The sequence below is a fragment of the Lissotriton helveticus genome, chromosome 9 (genome assembly GCF_964261635.1).
Source record: "Lissotriton helveticus chromosome 9, aLisHel1.1, whole genome shotgun sequence".
Lineage (NCBI taxonomy): Eukaryota > Metazoa > Chordata > Amphibia > Caudata > Salamandridae > Lissotriton > Lissotriton helveticus.
In genome coordinates, this window is record NC_136070.1 from 1,197,182,464 (window position 1) to 1,197,205,053 (window position 22,590).

The following is a 22,590-nucleotide window of genomic DNA, read 5'->3' on the forward strand; positions in this document are numbered from 1 at the left end:
TAGAGGTGTGGTTGGCAGAGGTGGGCACACCTCCTATCTTTATGAATTTTTGCACCTGATTTCCAGCCCAAAGTGTGGATTTAAACCAGGGACTGCCATCTGCTACTAGCAGCAGAGGCAGGTGGTCACATTACAAAGGGTGGCAAGCCTTTGAAGCTTCCCTCTCCGAGCACCGGCCCATTGTGAAAGAGGAGGCTTGACACCTCTGCCCAGGATGTGCATGGCTTCTGGTCCCAGAGTGCAGGTCCCATCTAACCAGGGGTCCAGAACAATGTCTGGTGGTGGTTGGCTGCCTACAGACCACGCCAGAATTGGTAGGGATTCGGGGCAGCGCCTCTAAAGTGCCTTCTAGGTACATGGTACAATAAATACCACCCTTGCATAAGTGTAGATTGAATGTAAGGCGTGATTTGGGACCAAACATTCCTATATTCAGTGGTGTCATCATAGTGCTGTGGAACTTGAGTTGTTGAGTTCCCAGCCCATGTTCTTTCTGTGGCTTCACTGGCACTTGCAACATTAGGAATTGGTGCCCAATACTGTAGGTGCATACCTGCTGAGGCAGATATGCCCTCACCTGTAGTGTAGTGCACCCTGCCTTAGGGCTGTGAGGCCTGGTAGAGGGGTTACTAACCTATGCTTTCAAGCAGCACTAGGGTGCCATGTCGACTTTGTTTTCTCCATCACAAGGGCATGGAGGCTGCAAGGTCAGTGGCATGGTCCCAGTGAGGGGGTCCCAAGGGACCCTGTTCAGCTCCCAGGCCCTGTGTACCCAGAGTACCATTTACTAGGGACTTGCTGGAGACAGAAGTACCAATTGGGGATTTGTTTTAGGGAAGGAGCACTAGCACAGGGGGGCTGGTTGGCAGGGACCCTGTGCACTACATTCAAAACCGCATCAACACCAGGCATAAAGTGGGGGGCTACCATGAAAAAGAGGCCATTTCTCACAGTAACTAACAGTGCGTGTTGAACTAAGTATGTTGACCACTCTCAGCAATGCTGACCATGATCTCAAATGCATATCATTTTAACGATTGGTGGGGAGAGAGAATACGGAAGAAGGACCAGTAGGTTTGTTGTTGTATTGTTTTCCATTTTATCTTGTTCCCCGTTGGCCTCTGGTTGTAGGCACGTGCATGTATTCTTGGATCACTTGCAATACAAAGAAATGATACATGCAATACTTGGAAGACAAACTGTAAATGGTTGAGCCTTTTTGTGATTTTAATTTTACACGCTCTGGTAAAGCAGACATCTAACATAAACCTGTCCTTGTGAGGCTTGTACTGCTCATGCATAGCTAAAGGTAGGTAACATATTGTGGAAGAATAGTGTGAGCTTCAGGGACTGACTGAATTTCAGTATGCTTTGGCAAACCGACCTAAAAGATAAGGTTGTTCCAGAGCAGCTGTCTATGCCCCGACAGGCATTTGCTACAATTTCTGCAGTTGAGGGTAGTTTTTGGCTGGAGGATAGAACTTAATATGTAAAAGAGGAGTGCAGGGTTTGCTATGTCTTGTAGTGATGCACTTCAGCTGCTTATTTTGAATATATTAAGAGAGCTGAACTGGCACTTAGTTGAGTGATCTCCTTCCATGTTGAACAGTTTTTATGCACATCAGATGTGTGTGCCCACATAGTATATTTGTGACTAAATGATATATATATATTTTGTTTTGAGGCATCCACATTGGGTTTTCCCAAAATCAGGCAAAAGGCAAGATGTCCCAAATGTATGTATCTACACATTAAAATGTTCTACAGCGCTGTGATTGCCTATTCTTTTCTAATATTGGCTTGTAGTTAAATCTTAGGTTCTTGTGTTGCAAATACAGATCATGACCTTTGACAGTCTAGTGTTTTTGCTATGGCAAGAAAGAAACCAGGTGAATGTTAGTTGAAATGGACCGTTATCTGCCCTCCTAGATATGCTCCAGGTTTTTATCTTCTGATTAGTTGGCTCCTTGGCTCCTCTTTCTGACCACTTTAAGCTCTGGCATGCAAATGGTGTGATCTCCTCGTCCTCCGCACACATTTTACAGTGTGGAGAAAATAGAGGTCCTATCCTCCACCAAGCAGGCTGAGAAAGCCCTTGTATATATTCTGAATGGGTTACATAATCAAGCAGTCACTCCAACAAGGAGTGGAGTCTGTTCCGCTTGTCCTGGTGTCATGTAATATATTTCTAAAAGCTGTTGTCGTCCTTCCTCATCTGGTGAGAGCAACCTTGCTTGGGCATAACTCAACTTCTCAGATGGGTACATTGGAAAGGAAAAGACTCCTCCTCTTTCTATTTTCATCTTTCACTAGTGGATCTCTGTTCGGTGATCGCGTGGATCTCTGTTCGGTGATTGCTACAGGAGGGTGCTCCCCAAGCACGGAATCATGCAATTAAACCACAAGTAAATTGAAGATTATGATGTGCAGCCCCACAGCATGTCATTGCTTCCACCTCAGCGAGAGCCCTCCCCTGCCCCCTCACCCCCGTTTTTCCCAACCCATTAAGTGGACAAATCTGTCTTCACCCCCTCCTTGACACCCCCCTTCCTTGGGGTGGGTGGTTGAGAGTATACCCCCAATCTTTTCACTCCATGAGATCAGAAAACCCTGTAGTAACCAGAGATGTTTTTGTTTGACATATTGGAATAGGGGACCAGGCCTTGCTGACATTGAGCCGCACTTTCCCTTCCCTCCCCTAGGTCTAAGTTTCTAACTTGGTGTGGGATATTTGTGTATGGTGTTTTCACAGTTTTACAGTTTGAAGTGTTGCAGAAATACATTGCACATTGCCGCTAAGCCTGACTGCTATGTGCCATGACACCAGGGATTGAGCATAGTTAATTAGGGGTTCGCTTGTGCTCACCCGGACAAGGATGATGGGTGCTGTTTGACCGGGGCTCACAACCTAGCCAACCAGTAACTCAATTTCTATCAATCATGTTTTATTTTTTATTACTTTCAGTGGAGTGGAGCACCGGCACATTAAGTCATTGGGCCGCACCCATGACACTCCACGGAACCATACAGTTCTCCCTACTCTGACAAGAAAGGAAACAGTAGAGGGGATACCCCGCCTACCCTTTGTAGCTGGGTCCTAATGTTCTTTTGCAATTGGTGCCCCCTGTTGCAACATTTCACCTGGAGTAGGTGTGCGTGCACTTTCTGTACATCAATGTCCAGACCATAGTGGACCATCTGGGAATGTTCATCAGTGTGCTGGGAAAATATCCTAGAAGTGCACATGATGCATACATCTTCAGCCACAGATTATCCATCATCAGTTTCAAAATGGCAGCTATGGCTAAGCTAAGTAGCAAACAATCCACTGTGACCAGAATTGTCATCTTGCACTGTATGAGTAGACAGAACCACATTTTCTGCAATGTTGAACAAATCAACACGCAAACATGTGGTTCACAATTAAATTGTAGACTTATTTCTAATTTTTTGGGGTAGGGTGGGTTCTGGCCCTTTTTGACATTGCACCACACCTACCCGAGGAGGAAGACTTTTTCTGCTCATCATCTGCATGAGCGGCTGTGGGGGCAGGTGGGTGCCCCCCAAACTTCCATCTCCATTGCAACAGAAAGCTCACCAGAGCACCGGGGAGTATTTTTATTTATTTATTTTCAAATAGTGTGAAGGAAGGCTGGTTGGTTTGTCATTGGGCCACGTTCACCCACCCCATCTGCTCATAAAGTTGCCTTGTTAATGCCAAAATCATGCTCATTCCCTGGGGGTGGCTTAAGTATTAAAGCTCAGTTGGTACCTTGTGAGCCTTACCATCACTCGGTATTTCTGAATACCAGAGATTCCGTGAAATCCGGGGTGGTGCAGCTTGTGTGTATCACGGCATGTTGAGAGGGCTAGCTGTGTGCCCTAAAACGTTAACTCGAATACTGCCTTGAATTGGCAATTTTGTGGATTCCTGACAAACTTCATCTGTGGAGTGGTGTATTGAGTGAAAATATCAAAACTGTCTCCAATGTGTTTTTTTTGGTGTTGTTTTTTTTTGTAGGTGATGGGAAATTCTTCTGAGTTCCAGAAAGCTGTGAAACTGGTGATAGAAACGGTCTCCTTTGACAAAGATTCAACTGTGCAAGTGTTTGAGGCAACCATACGGTATGTGGGAAAGCCTGAGTGATTAGTTGCAAGTCATGCATTCCTTTCTTTAAATCAGATAGTATGAAATGCTAGCTGTTGCAATTCTATTTAGATAGTTTGAAGCTGCACAAGAAGAATGATGTAAGAATTTGAAAGTCTACTTACTCTAAGATGAAGATTGGAATCCAGTCTTCAATGCATACTAATTTGGCAGCGTTCTTTTTCTTTTGGACCACAGTTGACTCAATCATCAATTGACTTCTGCTGAAAAACTGTCTTGTGGGATGAATTGTTTTTCAAGTATACCTTTAATGCTTAGATGACATGGAGGGTGTCTCCTCCCCCCCCCCCCCCTTACTCCCCCTGATACTTGCCTTCTTGTAAATTTGAATTTTCAAGCTACTGAAACATGCAAGTGAGAGCGAGTGGCCGTAAGGCTTTGTTGTTGTGAGTATGCTATATGGATCATTGGTGAAGGTCTGCTGACGCTGTTATTGTGTGCTCATAGGATTTTGGGCAGCCTGCTTTCTGCCCACATCATCATCACAGACGCTAAGCAACCATTTGGGGACATGACCATTAAGGACTATGATGATGAATTATTGCACATGGCTCATGACCTTGCAGTTCGACTCCTTCCAGCCTTTGAAAATACCAAGACTGGAATGCCATACCCACGGGTGAGTATGGCGCTAGTGCTAGCCATATTAAAAAAGTTATTGCAAGACGCTATATGCCTGGCCAAGATTATTATATCCTTGCTTCAAGAGGAACCTTTGGTTACTCCAATTACATGTTAATTACAGAATAGAAGCTTTCTTTTATGGACAAAGTATAGAATGGCATGGAGCTACTTGCCAACTGCACCTTGATTGAACCTTCCCTTAACAGAATTTGTTCGTCACTTTGAAATTTGGCTGGGTGTTTGCCTGCGGTGTGTACCTCAGACCTGATATTCCATTGATGAATGTGGCCATATAAAAGAAAGGACTGCGATTCCATTGATGAATGTGGCCATATAAAAGAAAGGACTGAGATACCAAAATGCACTTGTTTAGTTGGACCTGATTCTATTTCCCTTCTTAAGTCTCATAGAAAGTTAGATACATTTACTTTTTCACTCAATCCATCGGAATCTTTGCAGATGTTTTTGTTTATTAAATGACCGTGGAATTTTTGTGGGGTATTTTGTCACATGAAGTTGGATTTCTCTCCTGTTAGGTCTTGGTGAGGACGATATAAAGTTAAATCTATATTCTGATATAAAATAGAGTCCTAACTATGTGTATTTTTTTCACATCACTGTACATGTTGCACTTTAAGTGTTTGAGCGATTTTGAAATAAATGGCATGCTCACTCTTATCATGCAAAAAGAAAAACTGTGATGGATAGAATGCTCTAATTAATCTCCGCCACTGATCATTACTACCAGCGACATCCCACCATTTTTGTTACCCGAATGCCACATCCTGTAGAACATTATATAGTTCTTTATGGGAATTTAAATAATTAATATGTAGAGATGTCCTTTTTCAGAGGGGGCAACAAAAGGAGAAAGGGGGTTGCAATTTTGACCTCTACTTGCCTTATGAGTGTAACTATTATTTTTTATGGTGTAGGTATAATGTTTGAATGCTTGTTACTAAAATTATTTTGCAAGAAAGGCTTGGTTATTTATCTCCGGCTCTTGAACTTTTCTTGGGCCTCTTTCTTAACCGGCTCCCATTGCTTCACATATGCGACTCTCTTGCAGGTGAATCTGAAGACTGGCGTCCCGGCTGATAGCAACAATGAGACCTGCACTGCTGGGGCTGGGTCCCTACTGGTGGAATTTGGTATCCTCAGTCGCTTACTGGGGGACTCCACCTTCGAATGGGTAGCCCGTCGGGCAGTACGAGCCCTCTGGAGCCTCCGAAGCAATGATACTGGTTTATTAGGTAAGAAGTTAAGACTGACTTCTACCTTAATATGTGTGGATGTGGTAATGAAACCTGTATCTTGGTGTGTGGCTTTTGTTTCATTGTAAGATGATGAGTGAAGGTGCATGGCGAGACTAATGTTCAAATTGACCTCTTTTGTGCATAAAGTATCCTGAGCTTCTTTTGTTTTGCAGGGAATGTTGTGAACATCCAGACTGGGCACTGGGTGGGGAAGCAGAGTGGTCTCGGAGCTGGACTGGACTCTTTCTACGAGTACTTGTTGAAGTCCTACATACTCTTTGGAGAAAAGGAAGATCTGGAGATGTTCAATGATGCCTACAGGAGTATCCAGAGTCATATGAGGAGAGGGTAAGCTGCAGCTGAGGTCACTTAAAGAAGTGTGCATTAAAGGATGGTCTAAGTTTGGTGTAGAACTTTTGTCCTTGTGCAATAATCAGGGCAACTGGAATTGTGTGGCGGGGGAGGCCCAAATTATGCAACAGGTTGAGTTAATTATGCGCAAGACAACGTTAATCATGTGGCGTAATGCAGCACATTTTGTGATAGTATTAATTAGATATTTTGTTATTTTTACACTTGTTAACACTGTCTGGGCATTGGTTGCAACCTCTTTAGTACCAGTTTAACGCTCAAATAGAGCAATGAGCAGCAGAAAGATGACCAGTCGGCATTTGCAAAGGATCTTCCATTGCACGCGCACACGTGCTGCTGCATTTTTAGTATCTTTTGAACCGTTTGAGCTGGATACAAATTGATTTTGTTCAAATCTGCAAAGTATGCAGCAGATGGTGGATTATGTGGCAAATTCGGCAAATCCATAATTACGCCACAGCTGCATAATTCCAGTAGCCATGGCAATAATCTTCTTGAACGTGTAGCTGTCCAACTAATCATTTCTACGTTTTAGTAGAAGTGGAAAGGACATTTACGAGTTCTGTACATTTATACTGAAGGTTTAAGGTTGAGGGGTGCATGGCATCTTTTTTTGTTGTTAATTTTGTATATTCGTTTGTGAGCATTAGTCTCTGCAATTAAAGCACAAATTGCATTTAGATCTTTAGGTAGTATTGTCCATGTTATGTAATGTTGATCACTTTTAAAAGCTGGAGTATAAATGCCCTATCCAGCATATATGTATCCTTTTTAACCATTGGACACCTTTCTGGCCTCCATGCATCTTACATTTCTCAACCTACTCTCAAAATACCTCTGTTCAATATCTATTCATACTCACAGGATTGGAGTCCTTTACACAGTGGTGGTAGCACATATTCTCACTTTTGAACTTGGATTTTCATAAACTGTTTTTACATTGATAGGAGAGAATACTGCAATGAAGGGGAAGGGGATCCCCCACTCTACGTGAATGTGAACATGTTCAGCGGGCAGCTGATGAACACCTGGATTGATTCTCTACAGGCCTTCTTCCCTGGTCTCCAGGTTTGCAAATCCTCATCTTTGCCATCTGCTTCCCCTATGAAACATTTTGTTCAGATATGCACCTTTTGTTTCCTCATTCTGTTTGTTATTTTTGCTAAGAGTAGCTCCCGGTAGCTGTACAAGGCATAGAAATATTTGTCCTGAAGGAATAACCTAAACACCAACCAATGTACTCTTGAATGCTCAAACAGGCTACACTTTCTCTGGATTTATTCTTACCGGAGTTCTCACTTTCTTCATTGTAAATCATGTTACATTCTCACTCTCAATATCACTGCTTTTTTGTAATAAAAGTTGTTTTTTAATTTTCTTTCTCCAGTGCACATGTTCTATGAGGGGTAATGTCCTGTGCCAGTATCACAGAACAGGAAGAATAAAAAAAGGTATCTGATAGACCTCTAGCCGCAGATTCCTTAACTTAGAATATCCCCAGGCGTCAGACTGGATCCGGAAAACTTTTTCCCCAGCAGTACCTCTGCATGCCGGGGGACGGCGTCGCCCGGCTCCATCCTGACGTCGTCCACGGAAGTAACGTCAATCGAGCCATTTAAATCCCTACTGGCGTGCTGATGTCCGTTTTCTTCTTTTCCGCGTCCCAATGCGGATCCGGGAGAAGTGGTTCCTCTGGCCTGTTTTGTTTTTCAGGGCTTCTCAACGCCTTTTCGCGTTCGGAACAGTGTACCGATGCCTGCGGGTTTTTTAGTAGTGTGAGACCTGTACGTGGTAGATGTCGGCGCCGGATCCACACGAGATCTGTATGTGCTGCTTGGGTGAGCACCACGACTCCACGGAGTGCGTCGCCTGCCGGCAGCTGAAGCCAAAGTCCCTGCGAGATTGACGGATGAAGTTGATGTCCGCCCGGGTGTCCCGGTCAGATTCCTTGCGACGCTGGCCTCCGTCTCCAACGGAGGGGTCCATGCGGGGCAGTAGTTCATCCCATGCTGCGGTTCCTGTTTGGGGCAGGTCCCAGAGTCGTTCCCGCAGACGTCGCTGGCCTGCCTCAGGTTAACACCGGAAAAAGTCAAGGAGGTCGTCGACCTCGCGGAAGCGTTACATTGGGGCCTGCTGCTCCCGGTCTTCACCGAACATGGACCCTCAGGAGTCGACCCCCGCCTACCCATCATTTCCTGGTGTTGGGGTGACTCGGATCCCAGATGGAGGCCTATTCCAGGGTCCTGAAGGTTATTTTTGGGTCTCCCTGGCGTGCCTTCGGGCCCCAAAGTGGGGGTAAGGAGTCAAGTCGGGGGTTTGCTGGTGGGTTTGCCCTCGGCGCCGACAGAGTTCCTCGACTCTGGTTCCGGAGTCGCTGTGACGTCTGGACATGGCCTGGAGGGGCATCCCACTCTGATGTCTGGCCCTCCTACAGCGTCCTCGCACAGCCTGTTGGCTCCCCGCGTCGTCGCTGCATGCAGCTGCAGCGCGGAACTTGACTCCGTGTCGACGTCGTTCCTCCCCGCAAGTTCCCACCTCGGTGGAGGTCGAGTCGACGCCGGACGGACAAGTCTTCTTTGGGGGTCGTCGACGTTGATCCGACGCCGGTTTGGTCCCCGGCTGTTTCTCTGTTGGTAGAGGACATGACCCCAGAAGGTTCTCCACCTCCAGGGTTGTTTTACTGCTCCACGGAGCAGGTGCCCATGGGGCACTGGCTGGCTCGTCATTCTGCGGAGCCTCTGCCGTTTGGTGGACAGATTAGAATGCAGCCACTCCCTACGGATGACTTGCTGTCACCGCCTTGGATGGCCATGGAGGTTGGCGCAGCGCTTGCGAGGGCGGTTTGCAAGGCTGCGATGTCTTGCAGATGTAACCGCTCTTTGTCTCCTTGCCTCCGGATCCTTTGTTGGATCTTCTCCACCAGGGCACGGTGGACGTGGAGCCCTTGTTGCCTTTTGGCGGATCATTACATGATGTCCTTCTGGGGACTTGGGCCAGGCCCTCATTGGGGGACCCTGTGGGTTGAGCTATTGCACATCGCCATCGTCTGGCTCCAGATGACCCTGCCTGTATGTCCCTCCATCCTAGGGCTCAAGGACTTGTGGTCCAGGCAGTGCTCCCTTCCTCTCCTCCTCTGTTGCTTCCTCCCACTCGGGTGACTAGGTGGTTGGAGTCGTGTGGCCGCAATGTCTTTGCGTCCACCAGCTCAGGTCTTCGGTCGCTAAACACGTCCTGTGTGTTTGCTCGTGCTACTTTTGCCCTTGGGACTCAGTAGAGCAACTCCTTCCATCTTTGCCGTAGGGCCCTTGTGCTGACCTGGACCGGCTTATTCGAGATGGCTGCGACATGGCGCAGATTCCATCCAGTTGACCATGGACACCACTGAATCCGTGGGTCGAGCTATGGCCAGGCCAGTTGCTCTGCTTCGCCTTGCGTGGCTACGTGATGGCAGTTTCCCGGAGAATGTTTAAGAGCGACTCTGGGATCTGCCCTTTGATGAGGTCAATTTGTTTGACAAGCATGCTGACTCTGCAGTCCAGAGCCTCATGTCTGGGGTTCCATTACTCCTATGATTTTTAGTCCTCATGGTGGACTTTTGATTTCTTATGCAGTGTTGTCACTGCTTTTCTGGGTTCCGTCTCTGGGCTCAACACATTATTTCCCTGAATGGTTGTATGGCTGATCAGCCTTGTTTTTTTTCCCTTTCCTTTGGTTCAGCTGGGCCAGCTGTTTATACTTTCCTTTTGACCTCTGCCCATGAGTTTGTCTCAAGAGGTGTCCCTTGCTTTTTTTTATAGGGATGAGACGTGCCCGATGTGCGGTATTCGCTCGCTATTATGTAGCTGCTCCTCCTTGCCCAGGAAGCTTCGGAGGCTCCTGTGGAGTCTCCTTCATATCTTTTCTGTCCCTCTGGGGACTTTTCCTATGGGTTGTACTGAAGGGTTGTACGGCACTGTGTTCCGTATTCCTGCTGTGGTTGGATGCCTCCTTGGTGGACACCCATGGACTGGTGTGGCCCCTGCTCCACTGTATTGCTGGGGTTCTGCCATATCCCGCTCCCCCCAGTCGGTTTCAAATCCTCCTGTCTTGCCTTTGGCTAATCTTTCAGCTTTCGATGGGCCCCTGGCGTTGTTGGCTCTCTTCGGCATGAGTACGCATCCATGTGGGCGCATTGTTCCGTTCCGCTCCTGAACGGTTTCTTGTGTTCTAGACGGGCACCACGTGTGGATCCACACAGGGGGTGTGTGCTGTCACAGGGGCCCATAGTATTCCTTTCCCCACTGTCTTTTTTTTAAATTTTTTTTTTTATATCAATTTTTATTAAGGAAAGAAAAACATAATGCAATGTCAAGACAATAATTGGGTCTACAGTATGGTTTTACACAACACAGTGCAAGCCGATTCTGAAAAGTCCAATACACTCCCCTCTCCCCCACCACCCCCGGTTAGACGTAGCAAGATTTGTCCTGTACAGCCACCATGCAGCCGTTGCATGAATTGTAAAATGTGGAAACCTGGCACCCACAGCAGTTGACACTTAGTAATCGATCAATCACTTTAATTAGTCCTGGGAGTGGGCACATGGTCGAGCTCCGGGAGGTCCAGTAATACATGTTGTTCACGCTGTAATCCACCTGTAGGAGATAAACAGATTGTGCCTCTATATTTATTCCACTTCCTCTATTTATAGTCCCATTTCTTGGGGCACCCCCTGTGCTTGAATACATCCTTCTCCGCAATCATTGCTCTGTCCCTGTCAACCGCCCAATCCTGCCTGGTCGGGGCACCCACCCCGACTTTTGTGCAATATTACGTTTGGCGATGGCCCACCCTAGTTAGATCTGTGGCATCCTAGACATTTAAAAGAGACAACCGGGGGAGGCCTTCAGAGTCTTGCCACCCGCTCTCTTCATCTGCTCAGTAACTCTATCCCAATATTGTCGCACTATTGCCCAATAGGGCTATCCCATAGAATATGAAAAAAGGTTCCCGGTTGACGGCACTGACGGAGACACAGGGCGTCCTTTCTCCTACCCATTTTGGCCAAGGTCTTCGCATCTAAGTAGACACGGTGGAGGATCTTCAGTTGGACCAGTTGCAGCTGGCCCCACTGCCTTGGCTGTGTTCTCTTCCTGTGGTATTGTCTTCTTCCCTGGTGTTGGATAGGGCTTGTGCTTTTTGCATGGCTCACACCCTGTCTGGGGTTTGCCTGAGGGCAGTTGAGTCTTCGCCAGACAGGTCTCTGCTGCGTTTTGACTTCTGCCCTTTGCTTCCCTCTGCCCTTCCCCTTCCTGCGATTTGGAGTGGACATATTCTGTCTCCGGATGATCTCTGGCATCATCCAGTCTCTGTATATATACTTTTTCTGACACTCTGTCTGGGTATTACTGAGTCGTTCTTCTTTATTAATGTGGTGCTCAGTGTCCCCAACTGTATCGCAGTCGGGGACACTGACCACCACAGTCTTTCCTTCCTCGATCGGGGGGGTTGGTGTCGCCCCTTTTAGTGGATGGACATTCTATGTCCTGCTTTGTTTTACATCGGGCCGTTGGTACCACTTGGGCAACCTTCTATTTTCTAGAGTTGTTCTTCGAGTTTCTCCTTGGTTGTCACAATGTCTGCTTACGTGTATTCTGATAGGCCACATCTATGTATCTCCTGGTAGTCGTAGTTTGTATGTCTCGGCATGAAGACCTCTGCCCCTGACATGCCATTGTTCGGCATCTGCTGTTGTGCATACTCTATTTGTATGTTCTGTGTCTGTCATACTGTTTAGTCCCTTCTCTGGGACTTTCTCCTATGCTTATTTTCACTTCTTTTTGCAGAAGTTTATGCACTGACCATACTGTTCTGTGATTTCGTTTTATCCCGGTCTGGATGAGAGTAGGCTTGTACTGTCCTCTGACGGATTGTGGTACCTTGCTTCCCTTGTTCATGCTTCCACACTGAGCTCATGGGTCTGGTGTCTGCCACGCTGGCATTACTGTCCCGACCTTGTTCTAGTCAATGCTATTGACCGCTTACTTCCCTTGGGAACTTGGTAGCTTACAGTCGCAGACCCTTCTCCAATGGGGTATAGCTTTGGTATCTATTCTAAGTTAAGGACTCTGCGGCTAGATGTCTCTATCAGATGAACAAGTTACTTACCTTCAGTATTGATGTATCTGGTAGAGACTCTGAGTAGCCGCAGATTCCTTAACGCCCGCCCATCCTCCCCGTTCTGCGAGGACCTTTCCAGGTTGGGTTCTACCCACTTGCCTCCTTACAGGTGGCCGTGGTCTTTCTGAGGGGTGCTCTGGTTCACCTCCCTCCGGGGCAAGATGTATCATTCTGTTTTAGCTCGTTGGCTCTCCAACCATTCTCGTTTTTGGGTAGATGGGTTATGTGCCCTTCCATGTACTTCCACCCTGGTTCTTCTGGCGTAGGGATTCTCATGTTATTCTACCCTCCCTCTGCCCTCGTCTGTTTCTCCCCTTACTTTGAGGTCTCCTTGTCTGTGCTGCCGTCGATTGGGTTGGGGATCTATTTGACTATGCTACAGTGCATAGGTCATTATTGGGGGGGTGGTGCACATTCTCTGTTGTTGCACACTTGTGGTCACTTGCCATAAGTCATGCTGTTCCAATCTTTACAGTTCCATCCCGTGGTTAGACTGTCTTTCATACAGTTCCATCCTGTGGTTGTAAACTGTCCTTTGTTTGTGGTGCTTTTCAAATCATCAACATGGTGATGTTTCTCATCATTCTGTGACTTGTTGTTGTTTCCAAGATTTTTGGTCTTTTTTATCACACTGTTCCTGTATGCTCACAGTTTTTGTAGTGGCTCTGGGTTGTGGCGTGAGCATGTTTCACAGTAGAAAACTGACGTCAGCACGCCAGGGGGGATTTATATGGCTCCATTGACGTAACTTCTGTGGACGACGTCCGGACGGAGGTGGGCGACGCTGTCCCCCGGCGCGCAGAGGTACTGCTGTTGTGACCCTTGCAGACAATGGAGTTCTGTTGTAGAAATCTTTGACCATGGTGAGTGGACGCTCAAAATTCATATACATTTGTTGAGGCCTTTAGGCCCCCCTTAGGGAGCAGGATGAGGAGTGTGTCTGTTCATGTACTGAAACATAAGTCTATACTTCACTGTCCATGTCTCTGTAGGGTACTCCCAGCCATCCTTTTTCCTCCTCCCACAAGAACCCTGCTGTTGTTGCAGCCTGGTGGGATCAGGGTGGGCTCTGTGCTTACTTTTCGAGGGCTCCAATTTGGCGAGGGGAAGTTGAGGGGCACAGTTTGTATTTCTTTCAAGGGCCTTTTTACCCTGTGCTCACTTTTATTGATAACGATTCAAAAAGGGGGTGGTGATGGACAGAGTATCTGAATTAAGCAGAACACTCCTACCCAGTCAAAAGATCAGGGCTCTGTCCATCACCACACCCTTTTTGAATCGTTTTGGCCACCACAAGTGTGGAAGGGTATGCTCGGATGCGAGTCCCTTGCTCACTGCACCATCAGGATTCAAGTAAGCCGGGCCGAAGACGGCTGTAATGCCAGAAACCGGTCCCCGGAAGCTTGTTTCCTTTCCAGTAAAGAATTGGCTTGGTAGTTTGGTCTGCCCTGTTCCCATGATGCTCTGGGCCAGGGTCAGACTAATTTGCATATAGCCAGGTTCTGAACTGGGATGGTGCAGTGAGCTAAAAAACGGTGATCGATCAAGCCCTGATCTGTTGACTGGGTAGGAGTGTTCTGATTAACTCAGATACTCTGTCCATCACCACCCCCTTTTTAGGTCGAAGCACGACCTGCATTCAATGCGTAAGCATTGATTGCAGTCTGCTTCGACAACTAATGTCACCCGTTTTTGGGAATGTGGACACGAGAGGGTGCACGAGCGCAGATTTGCACAGTTTTGACCTCGTGAGCGCGCACGGCGCCGTGCCCCTCTCGTGCCTCATTCCCTTGCGCAAACACACTCCACACTCACGTATGCGCACATACACAGCCATACACAGGCACACACACACTGCATACACACACGCAGACCCACGCGCACACGCACAGACACACTCGAACACACACAGACACACTCGAACACACACAGACACACGAGCGTACACCCCCCATCCCTCCTCCTCCCACTTACCGTGTCTCCTCTGCAGCGCTGGTCGGGCACTCACTGGGCTGTTGCTGGGGATCGGGCTCCTCTCTGCGGCAGTCTCGTCTCGTCGCGGCACCAGGGGGCAGGACTTCACTCCCGGGGCTCCCTCCAGCACCTGGGAGCCCCTGGCTGCGGAGAGGCCATCAGTCGGCCGGCTTCACTTCTTCCTCGGCGTCGGCGGGCGGGACTTCCTGCCGGATTGCAGGCCCCGCCCCCGTCTCGGCCAAAAGTGCCTGACTTCCGGTTTTCACGGAGCAGGGCTGCGGCGGTGATTTCTTTTGGGGGCAAGAGCGGTAGGCACCCTCGAATTTGCGCGGCCAATGCTTGTTGAGTTAGATGTCATTGTGTTTTCATTTCCGTGACTTTGCCCCGGAAATGGAATACGGGCTAGCATGGCAACCTGCTTTTTGCGTTCCATAAACATGGCGGCCATTTAAAGAGGTTGTAAGCGCTGCGCTGCTCGATAACGTCTAGATATTAGTGAACGAGCACGAAGATGAAGCTAACCCGTAAGCTAGTGCTGTCACGGGCCAAGGCATGCGAGCTGGAGAGCGTGAGGAAACTGAACTGCTGGGGTAGCCGGTTAAGCGATATCTCAGTTTGCCGAGAGATGCCCAACATCGAGGTGATCACCCTCAGCGTCAACCAGATCGCCAGCCTGCAGCCCCTCAGCCAGTACCAGAACCTGGCCGAGCTCTATCTGCGAAAGAACAACATCCAGAGCCTGCGTGAGATCTGTCACCTGCAGGGGCTGCCCAGCCTGCGGGTGCTTTGGCTGGCGGAGAACCCCTGCTGCGGCCCGGACCCCCACCGATACCAGATGACGGTCCTGAGGACCCTGCCCGGTCTGCAGAAGCTGGACAACTAGGCCGTGGGCGAGGATGAGCTGGCCCAGGCCAAGGAGGAAGGGGACCTCCTGCTGCCGCCTTCTGCCAGCGTGGGCAATGGTTGCCATCCGACGCCCGTGGTGCCACAGACACGGAGAGCGACCTGCTCAACTTCAGCATGGAGGAGACCAACAAGATCAGGGAGCAGCTGGGCATGAAGCCCCTTCCCCGGAACAAGTTCTCTTCTTTTGCGTCCCCAAAGCAGACCGGGAGTGGCACCTGGAAGAGAGAGGGGGATAACGTGGTTAGTGCCATCCTGCTGCTGCAAGAGCTCGACAGAGACGGACTGCAGGCCGTGCACCAGACAGCAGGGGACATGCTGCAGGTGCTGCAGCAGAATGAACTTCAGGGCGAAATGCAGGAGGAAGCCAGTGCCTGACAGGACGAGTAAGGCGGAGCTGGTTGGAATGTTATGTACTCCGTGCACTGACAGGAAACCGTGGCTGAAGGGCAGGTGGGGGAATGGCAAGAGGATCATTGTGCCTTACACTTTGGCATGGGCTGGATGTGGGCTGAAATCGGTGTCCTGCAGCGCACACCACTAACCAGGTGAAGAATGTAATTGGATGGACAGATGCATTAAATGGTGTTTCGAAAAACACTACGGAATATGTTTTACAGACTGCAGAACACCAAAAAAAGCAGAGATCCTGCAATTTCGAGCAGATCAGTCTCTGGCGAATATACATCTGAAGTTGTCCAATACAAGCTGTCAAATTACGCATGTAGCCCGTTTTGGTGCACTTTGGTTCACCGAGTCCCATATATCCTAAGTATCTCAATGCAAACAAAAAGAAAATAGCTATAGACATTCCACTCGTGAGGATAAATGTGTTGATAAAACTCCAATCGTGCTTTATTCCATGAGGAAGATCGCTTGTGGTTTGGGTTAAACCTAACGGGTGTTTTTAGCAAAACAATAAGGTGATCGTTTGATGTAGAATTCACCGGAAGGCTTCGAATTACCAGTTAATGTTGTAAAACACTTATAGACCCTTGATTCCAGACCTAATTTGTGCATTATACACTGTTGTAAATACTTAATGAAATATATAAAAAATTAATGAACTCGTCGTGCAGCTCTTTTGTTTAGTCCGCAGCATTATTTTGTATTTTCGTTAGAATAAGCGGTCTTTAATTGAACACGTTTTCTGTGTAATAGCATTAATCTGCCACTATTTTAAGATGACGTCTCTTTTTACATGATGCTGCGCCAGATGTTGTCTTTCCTGTATTTCCGTCAATTCGTGGCGGTAGCATTGGCTTAATGTCTTATGCTGCTCCTGTAGCGTCCTTACTTGTTGCTTAGGTTACGGCTCAGGGACTGGAGGGTGAAATGCGCATGCGTGCTTGTTAGTTCTACGGTGCTTTAAAGAAGCATTGGACTTCGCTCTACTGTTCTGATAGGTAGCTGGTCATGATGGCAGACACGAAGTGCGGACCTGTGCGGGAGCAACACAGGTTCAACCAACGCGCTCTGGAAACATATCTGGGAGACCGACTACCAGGCTTCCCGTCCGGCACGCCGCACGTCCTGACTGTTAAGCAGTTCAGGTAATTATTAGGACTCCGGGGCCACTGAGCACACCTGTGTAATATTCTAGGCTGCGCCTCGCACCTGTCGGAAAGTGCACTGAATAAGCTCTTGCATTCTTTGACAACTAGACATTACACGAATTGGCATACCCTTCAACCTCAAATTGCTACAATAGGGCAAGCGTTGTATAATATTTAGATATTCCGTAGAGTTCGTGTATCCCCCGCTCTTTGGCTATCTTCTGAAAATAAACGCCTCCTTGTCTGCAGCAGATCGAGGCAGCTGAGCTAATTTTCAGGCGGGGTTACTGAATGCTCAAATTCAGTTTAGGCTACAAATTATCGGAGACATGTCTAATGCCTCCACAGTATAAGAAGCGACAGGCAAAAAGAAAGATTACAAAACTGAAACGTTTTTGAGTGTAGCTACCATGAGGCCTTGAAATAAAGTGAAATACAAGGAATGGAGCAGGGATTTAAGTGGGGGGGAGGGGGACTGACAAATTCATATAATCGTATCCAGCAATGGATAGAAACATAGCAACATATTGTAGGCAATACACATTTAAGGTAAAAGGGCAGGACAACCCCTCAGGAATTCAAACATGACCTTGAGGCCGAACATAGATTCATGATGAAAATGCATTAATCTACCGAGGCACCACATCCTGCTTATGCAACATGCTTTCTTTAATGGAGTGTTAGTCTTAGAGAGCAAGTGTTGTAATGTAAATAGCACATGGTGACCTATACTTAACCCTTCTTGTCTGATTAACCAAAAGGAGAAATGGGTCCTGGAGGCCTATTGCTCAGAGGGTCTCGAATGAGGACAAGAGAAAGCTAGAATGAGCCCACACAGGCCCTTATCAGACTGCTGTTTATTACTGAGATTAAAGAACAAATGTTTCGCTTTTAAATATGGTAAGCATACACTAAATTAAATTGACATATAAATTGTGTTCCCCTAGTAAAATGTATTTTTTAAGTTCAACCTGATGTTTTCGACAAGTGGTGGTAAAGCATTATTTATTACATCTGACCAGCGCTCTGTGATTAACCCACCCTCCTTTGGCAACATTATCTCTTCTTGCTCGACTAGGAAACACGGACAGAACTTCCTAAACATTTGAGTTCATGGGAAGTGGTGACCCCGTAATGTCAGTACTACCCTGCCAGCAATAACTCCCTTATAGCTGCCAATATTTCAGATTGCTGTGTGTGACACTTTCATAATTGCAGTGTAATTATAAAGTGACATTTCAACGACTATGAGTGACACCGAAGTGGAACAAAAAGACAGTGGCTGCTACCTGCCCAGCCACAGCGGCACCAGTGATCACACCAGCTAACTGTGGGATTATTAACAAGGACCCAGGGGACAAGCACGTTTATGTTGTCTCATTTAATAACAATAAAAACAAAACTGTTTCAGACCGCAAGGCTGGAGTGCGACTCCTGTTACTAACAAGGAAAATATGTCTAATAATTTAGTCCAAATGCAGTGCCACCTGGATCAACTTTCAGTTTCAACATTGGCACCCCCACTTGAAGCATGGGAAAGTCAAATGCATAATAAAAAGCGTTTTCTTAGTAACAGAGAAGAGCCGTCTTCGACAAGCAAACTAACAAGACTTTTTTTCTTAGAAAATATAATTACAATTTGATTTTGCTCCTGAAAATCTGGGCTCAGAAAAGGCCTGGATGACTCGGGCCTCTATCACTTAAATACAACACATATTGCATTACAAATGCTATAGGTGTCACATTTGCAAAAGTTAAAACTATTGGCATTGTAAATGAAAAAGCTATTCATTTCGCTATTTTCAAAACCAATACATAAAGAAAAAAATTGTCATTTACAATACCAATAGCTCAAACTTTCCTAATGCGAGACCTATTGCATTGCAAATGCTTGTTGAAATTATTTTGGCCACCACAAGTGTGGAAGGGTATGCTCAGACATGAGTCCCTTGCTCACTGCACCATCAGGATTCAAGTAAGCCGGGCCGAAGACGGCTGTAATGCCAGAAACCGGTCCCCGGAAGCTTGTTTCCTTTCCAGTGAAGAATTGGCTTGGTAGTTTGGTCTGCCCTGTTGCCATGATGCACTGGGCCAGGGACAGACTAATTTGCATATAGCCAGGTTCTGAACTGGGATGGTGCAGTGAGCTAAAAAACGGTGATGGATCAAGCCCTGATCTGTTGACTGGGTAGGAGTGTTCTGATTAACTCAGATACTCTGTCCATCACCACCCCCTTTTTGAAATTATTTTGGCCACCACAAGTGTGGAAGGGTATGCTCAGACATGAGTCCCTTGCTCACTGCACCATCAGGATTCAAGTAAGCCGGGCCGAAGACGGCTGTAATGCCAGAAACCGGTCCCCGGAAGCTTGTTTCCTTTCCAGTGAAGAATTGGCTTGGTAGTTTGGTCTGCCCTGTTCCCATGATGCACTGGGCCAGGGACAGACTAATTTGCATATAGCCAGGTTCTGAACTGGGATGGTGCAGTGAGCTAAAAAACGGTGATGGATCAAGCCCTGATCTGTTGACTGGGTAGGAGTGTTCTGATTAACTCAGATACTCTGTCCATCACCACCCCCTTTTTGAAATCACTTTTACTGATAGCTACCACATTCACTCGCCTGGGCGTTAATCGATTTGCCTGGCACCATGTTGCGTAAAAATGTGTGTAATGACAGTTTTTTTTCATGGCATGCCTGCTAACTTTGTGTCTGGTGCAATGTTTATTACAGCGTGGTTGCTGTACAGATCTGCAACCCCTTCTGTAATACCAGTGCCCCAAGAGTTTTAACATTAGTGTGTTTGCATGAAAATGGAATCCCCATTAATACTGTACTGAGGTTTCTGACCATGGATGTGATCTTTGTAGCCATATGTTTAAAACCAGTTAAAATTGACCAGAAAATGATTATGTACCATAACTGCAGTTTTATTATTTTTGCTAATATGTAGCCGGATCACTTTTCAGTCGATGTACACCACAGACATTAAGACTTCGATCTGTTGGCTTTTCTATTAGGTTTTGAAAGGAGACATAGAAGACGCCATTTGCCTGCATGCTTTCTACTATGCTATTTGGAAGCGATATGGAGCGTTGCCAGAGAGGTATAACTGGCAGCTGCAGGCACCAGATGTCGCCTTTTACCCTCTGCGGCCTGAGCTAGTGGAATCAACTTATCTTCTGTATCAGGTATTAAACCAGCTCCTGCCATTTACAAGCTACCCATTTGTTGCATGGTGTGTAGTCATTATCTTCACTTGTGGCAAGAATTAGTGGTGAATGCAAATATCAAGCATGCGATTGACTGAGTGTCCAAGGGCCTGAGTTCTTTTGGTGGCATTTTCATGATATTGAACTAATTTGTATTTGAGGCGTTGTTCCTTTAAATCAGTATTCTGAATGATTGATTGATGATTATTCCAATCTGTTCTTTTGTCTTCCTCAACTTTTACCATTTAGGGTAAATATAAAAGGTTTGTGGCCTGTCAGGGAAAATGATGTGTGTTCCAAAAATGCAGTTTTGTTTCCCTGCCATATCTTCCATATGTGTGGTGCTTAAAATCCTGCGTTTTATGTAGTCCTTCCTCCAACTTTCACATGCCTTTGTTTTTGTACATAGCAGAACCGAGGAAGAGGGCATAGTCGAGAAGAGAAGCTTACATTGACGTAAGCTATTTGTTCTGTAATTAAAGTATTAAATATAGTGCATGCTTAGCCACAGGACAAACCAGCGCTTTTCATGTAGCAATTGACAAAGGCAGTTTGTTATAAAGAGAATTTAGCATAGAAGAATGAGCATAGGGTAGGGGCATTGAGAATGGAGTGTTAGAGCAACATGCTTTACTGTAAGTGTATTATGGTGTTCCAAAACACCACTGGTAGGAATTATACTTAAGTCAGTCATGGAGGTAATATCTGAACATATAGGTTTTTATGTGTCCTGAAAGCCAAAAGTTTTGAATTTAGCCTTGCATAGTCTGGTATAGAGTTCCAAAAGTCTATGAGCTCGTAGTTTGGGTTTGTTTGACTTTTTGAATTTCAATAATCAGACAATCTCTATCCCTAGTACTTTGATGTACACATGTCTTTTTACTGGTTGTACGGCTTTACAACGTGTGTTTTTACACCGCGTGCCGTTACAACGTGTTTTTTTCAACGCAAGACGTTACAACGCGTTTTTTTCAACGCAAGACGTTACCACGACTTGCGTTGGAGGGGGTGCGGACTTAGGAATTTTTTTATTTACTATTCCAACACCAGCCTACGTACAGTAGGGAAGGTGTTGGATAGTAAATAAAAAAATTCCTTGTCCTGCAGCGCCCTCCAGCGCAAGTCGTGGTAACGACTTGCGTTGAAAAAACCGCGTTGTAACGGCACGCGGTGTAACAGCCGCGCCGTAAAGGCTGTTCCCCCTTTTTACTGCACAGAATGGAAGGAATAGCAATGTGGATTGCTATATGTATGATGGATGCAAATTTGAAATCCACTCTTGCTTCAGTTGAGATGGAGGGGGTCTGATCAGATAAATGAGTTTTTTCAGTAGCCGAGCTGCTGCTTGTAGAATAGCTCGAAGGCAGCGTTTGTAGCTTTTAGATGGTTGAGAACAAGGGCCTGCCCTGCGGATCTGAAGTCTGTGTGGAGAATGGTCAGTTATAATTTTTTGAAGACCTGGAGTGTTGATAGGATGATGATTCGGTTAGTTTGATTATGTGGTAATGTATGGAGAGTGTTTTGACTAAGATATAGCCAAACGCCTTGGCAAGTGGAACTGCAGTTGGAAAGATGAATAAAGGGTGAAAAGCGTTCAGTCATCTTTGGAGAAGAAATTCAATCTTTGTAGGGTTCATTTTCAAGGAGAGTGATTACGTCCAGTTTCCTAAATCACAGAGAAAGGACTTTACAGTTGGTAAGTTTGATAGCTCAGACACTTGGTGGTAAAGCGGAGTGTTTGCATTTTAATGAATGGAAATGGATGCGTCCTAAAGGATTATTGCAAGAGGCTCCCTGTTGAAGTGAATAGGTTAGGTGAAGAAATAGACCATTGCCCTGATCCTCACTGAAGTTAAGGAGCTTCGTAGGAGTCGAGCCTTCACACAGTAAGATCTTGAAGAAAGTAAATATTTAAAGCAGCTCAGTAGAGTTCCCTCTATTCCCATTCTGGAACTAAAGATCTTAGTAAATTGTGGTCTATGGGCTGATGCAGCACTTGTATCATAGGGTTACTGGCTCTACGATTGACAACGTAACCACTAGACTGCATCTCCTTTTACTCCTGCAGCTCTGAAGGTGGTTTCGAAATGCGCAGTTTATTGTATGTTTTTATTGTCAACTGACTGGCAGCCAGAGGAGGCTGAGGAAGACTGGGAGGGGTCTGGTGACCCTGTAGCAGACCAACTTGAGGACCCGGACTGGCGAGAGGAGTTCGGTGAGGCCAGTGGTCTGGACAGCTCACCAGACCTTAGTATGCACTCTCCCCATACTGGGTCTACGAAGGAGGGGGCCTCCTACGCTGTGGCTTTTTAATGAGGCCCTCACTGGCACCCTTCAAGGCACTTGTTCCAAGCCCAGCACAGGGGC

The 22,590-nt window shown here is 46.7% G+C and overlaps 1 protein-coding gene and 1 pseudogene across 1 annotated transcript in view; both read left to right on the forward strand.

Moving 5' to 3' along the window:
• EDEM1 (ER degradation enhancing alpha-mannosidase like protein 1) overlaps positions 1-22,590 on the forward strand; it is a 131,183-nt gene that overhangs the window by 38,680 nt on the left and 69,913 nt on the right. The window contains exons 3-8 of the mRNA XM_078661665.1: positions 4,022-4,125; positions 4,616-4,787; positions 5,862-6,045; positions 6,222-6,396; positions 7,368-7,488; positions 20,032-20,202. Of these exons, the coding sequence (XP_078517791.1) occupies positions 4,022-4,125; positions 4,616-4,787; positions 5,862-6,045; positions 6,222-6,396; positions 7,368-7,488; positions 20,032-20,202 (927 nt within the window). The remainder of the gene's footprint in view (positions 1-4,021; positions 4,126-4,615; positions 4,788-5,861; positions 6,046-6,221; positions 6,397-7,367; positions 7,489-20,031; positions 20,203-22,590) is intronic.
• Positions 14,999-15,846, forward strand: LOC144783440 (cilia- and flagella-associated protein 410 pseudogene; annotated as a pseudogene).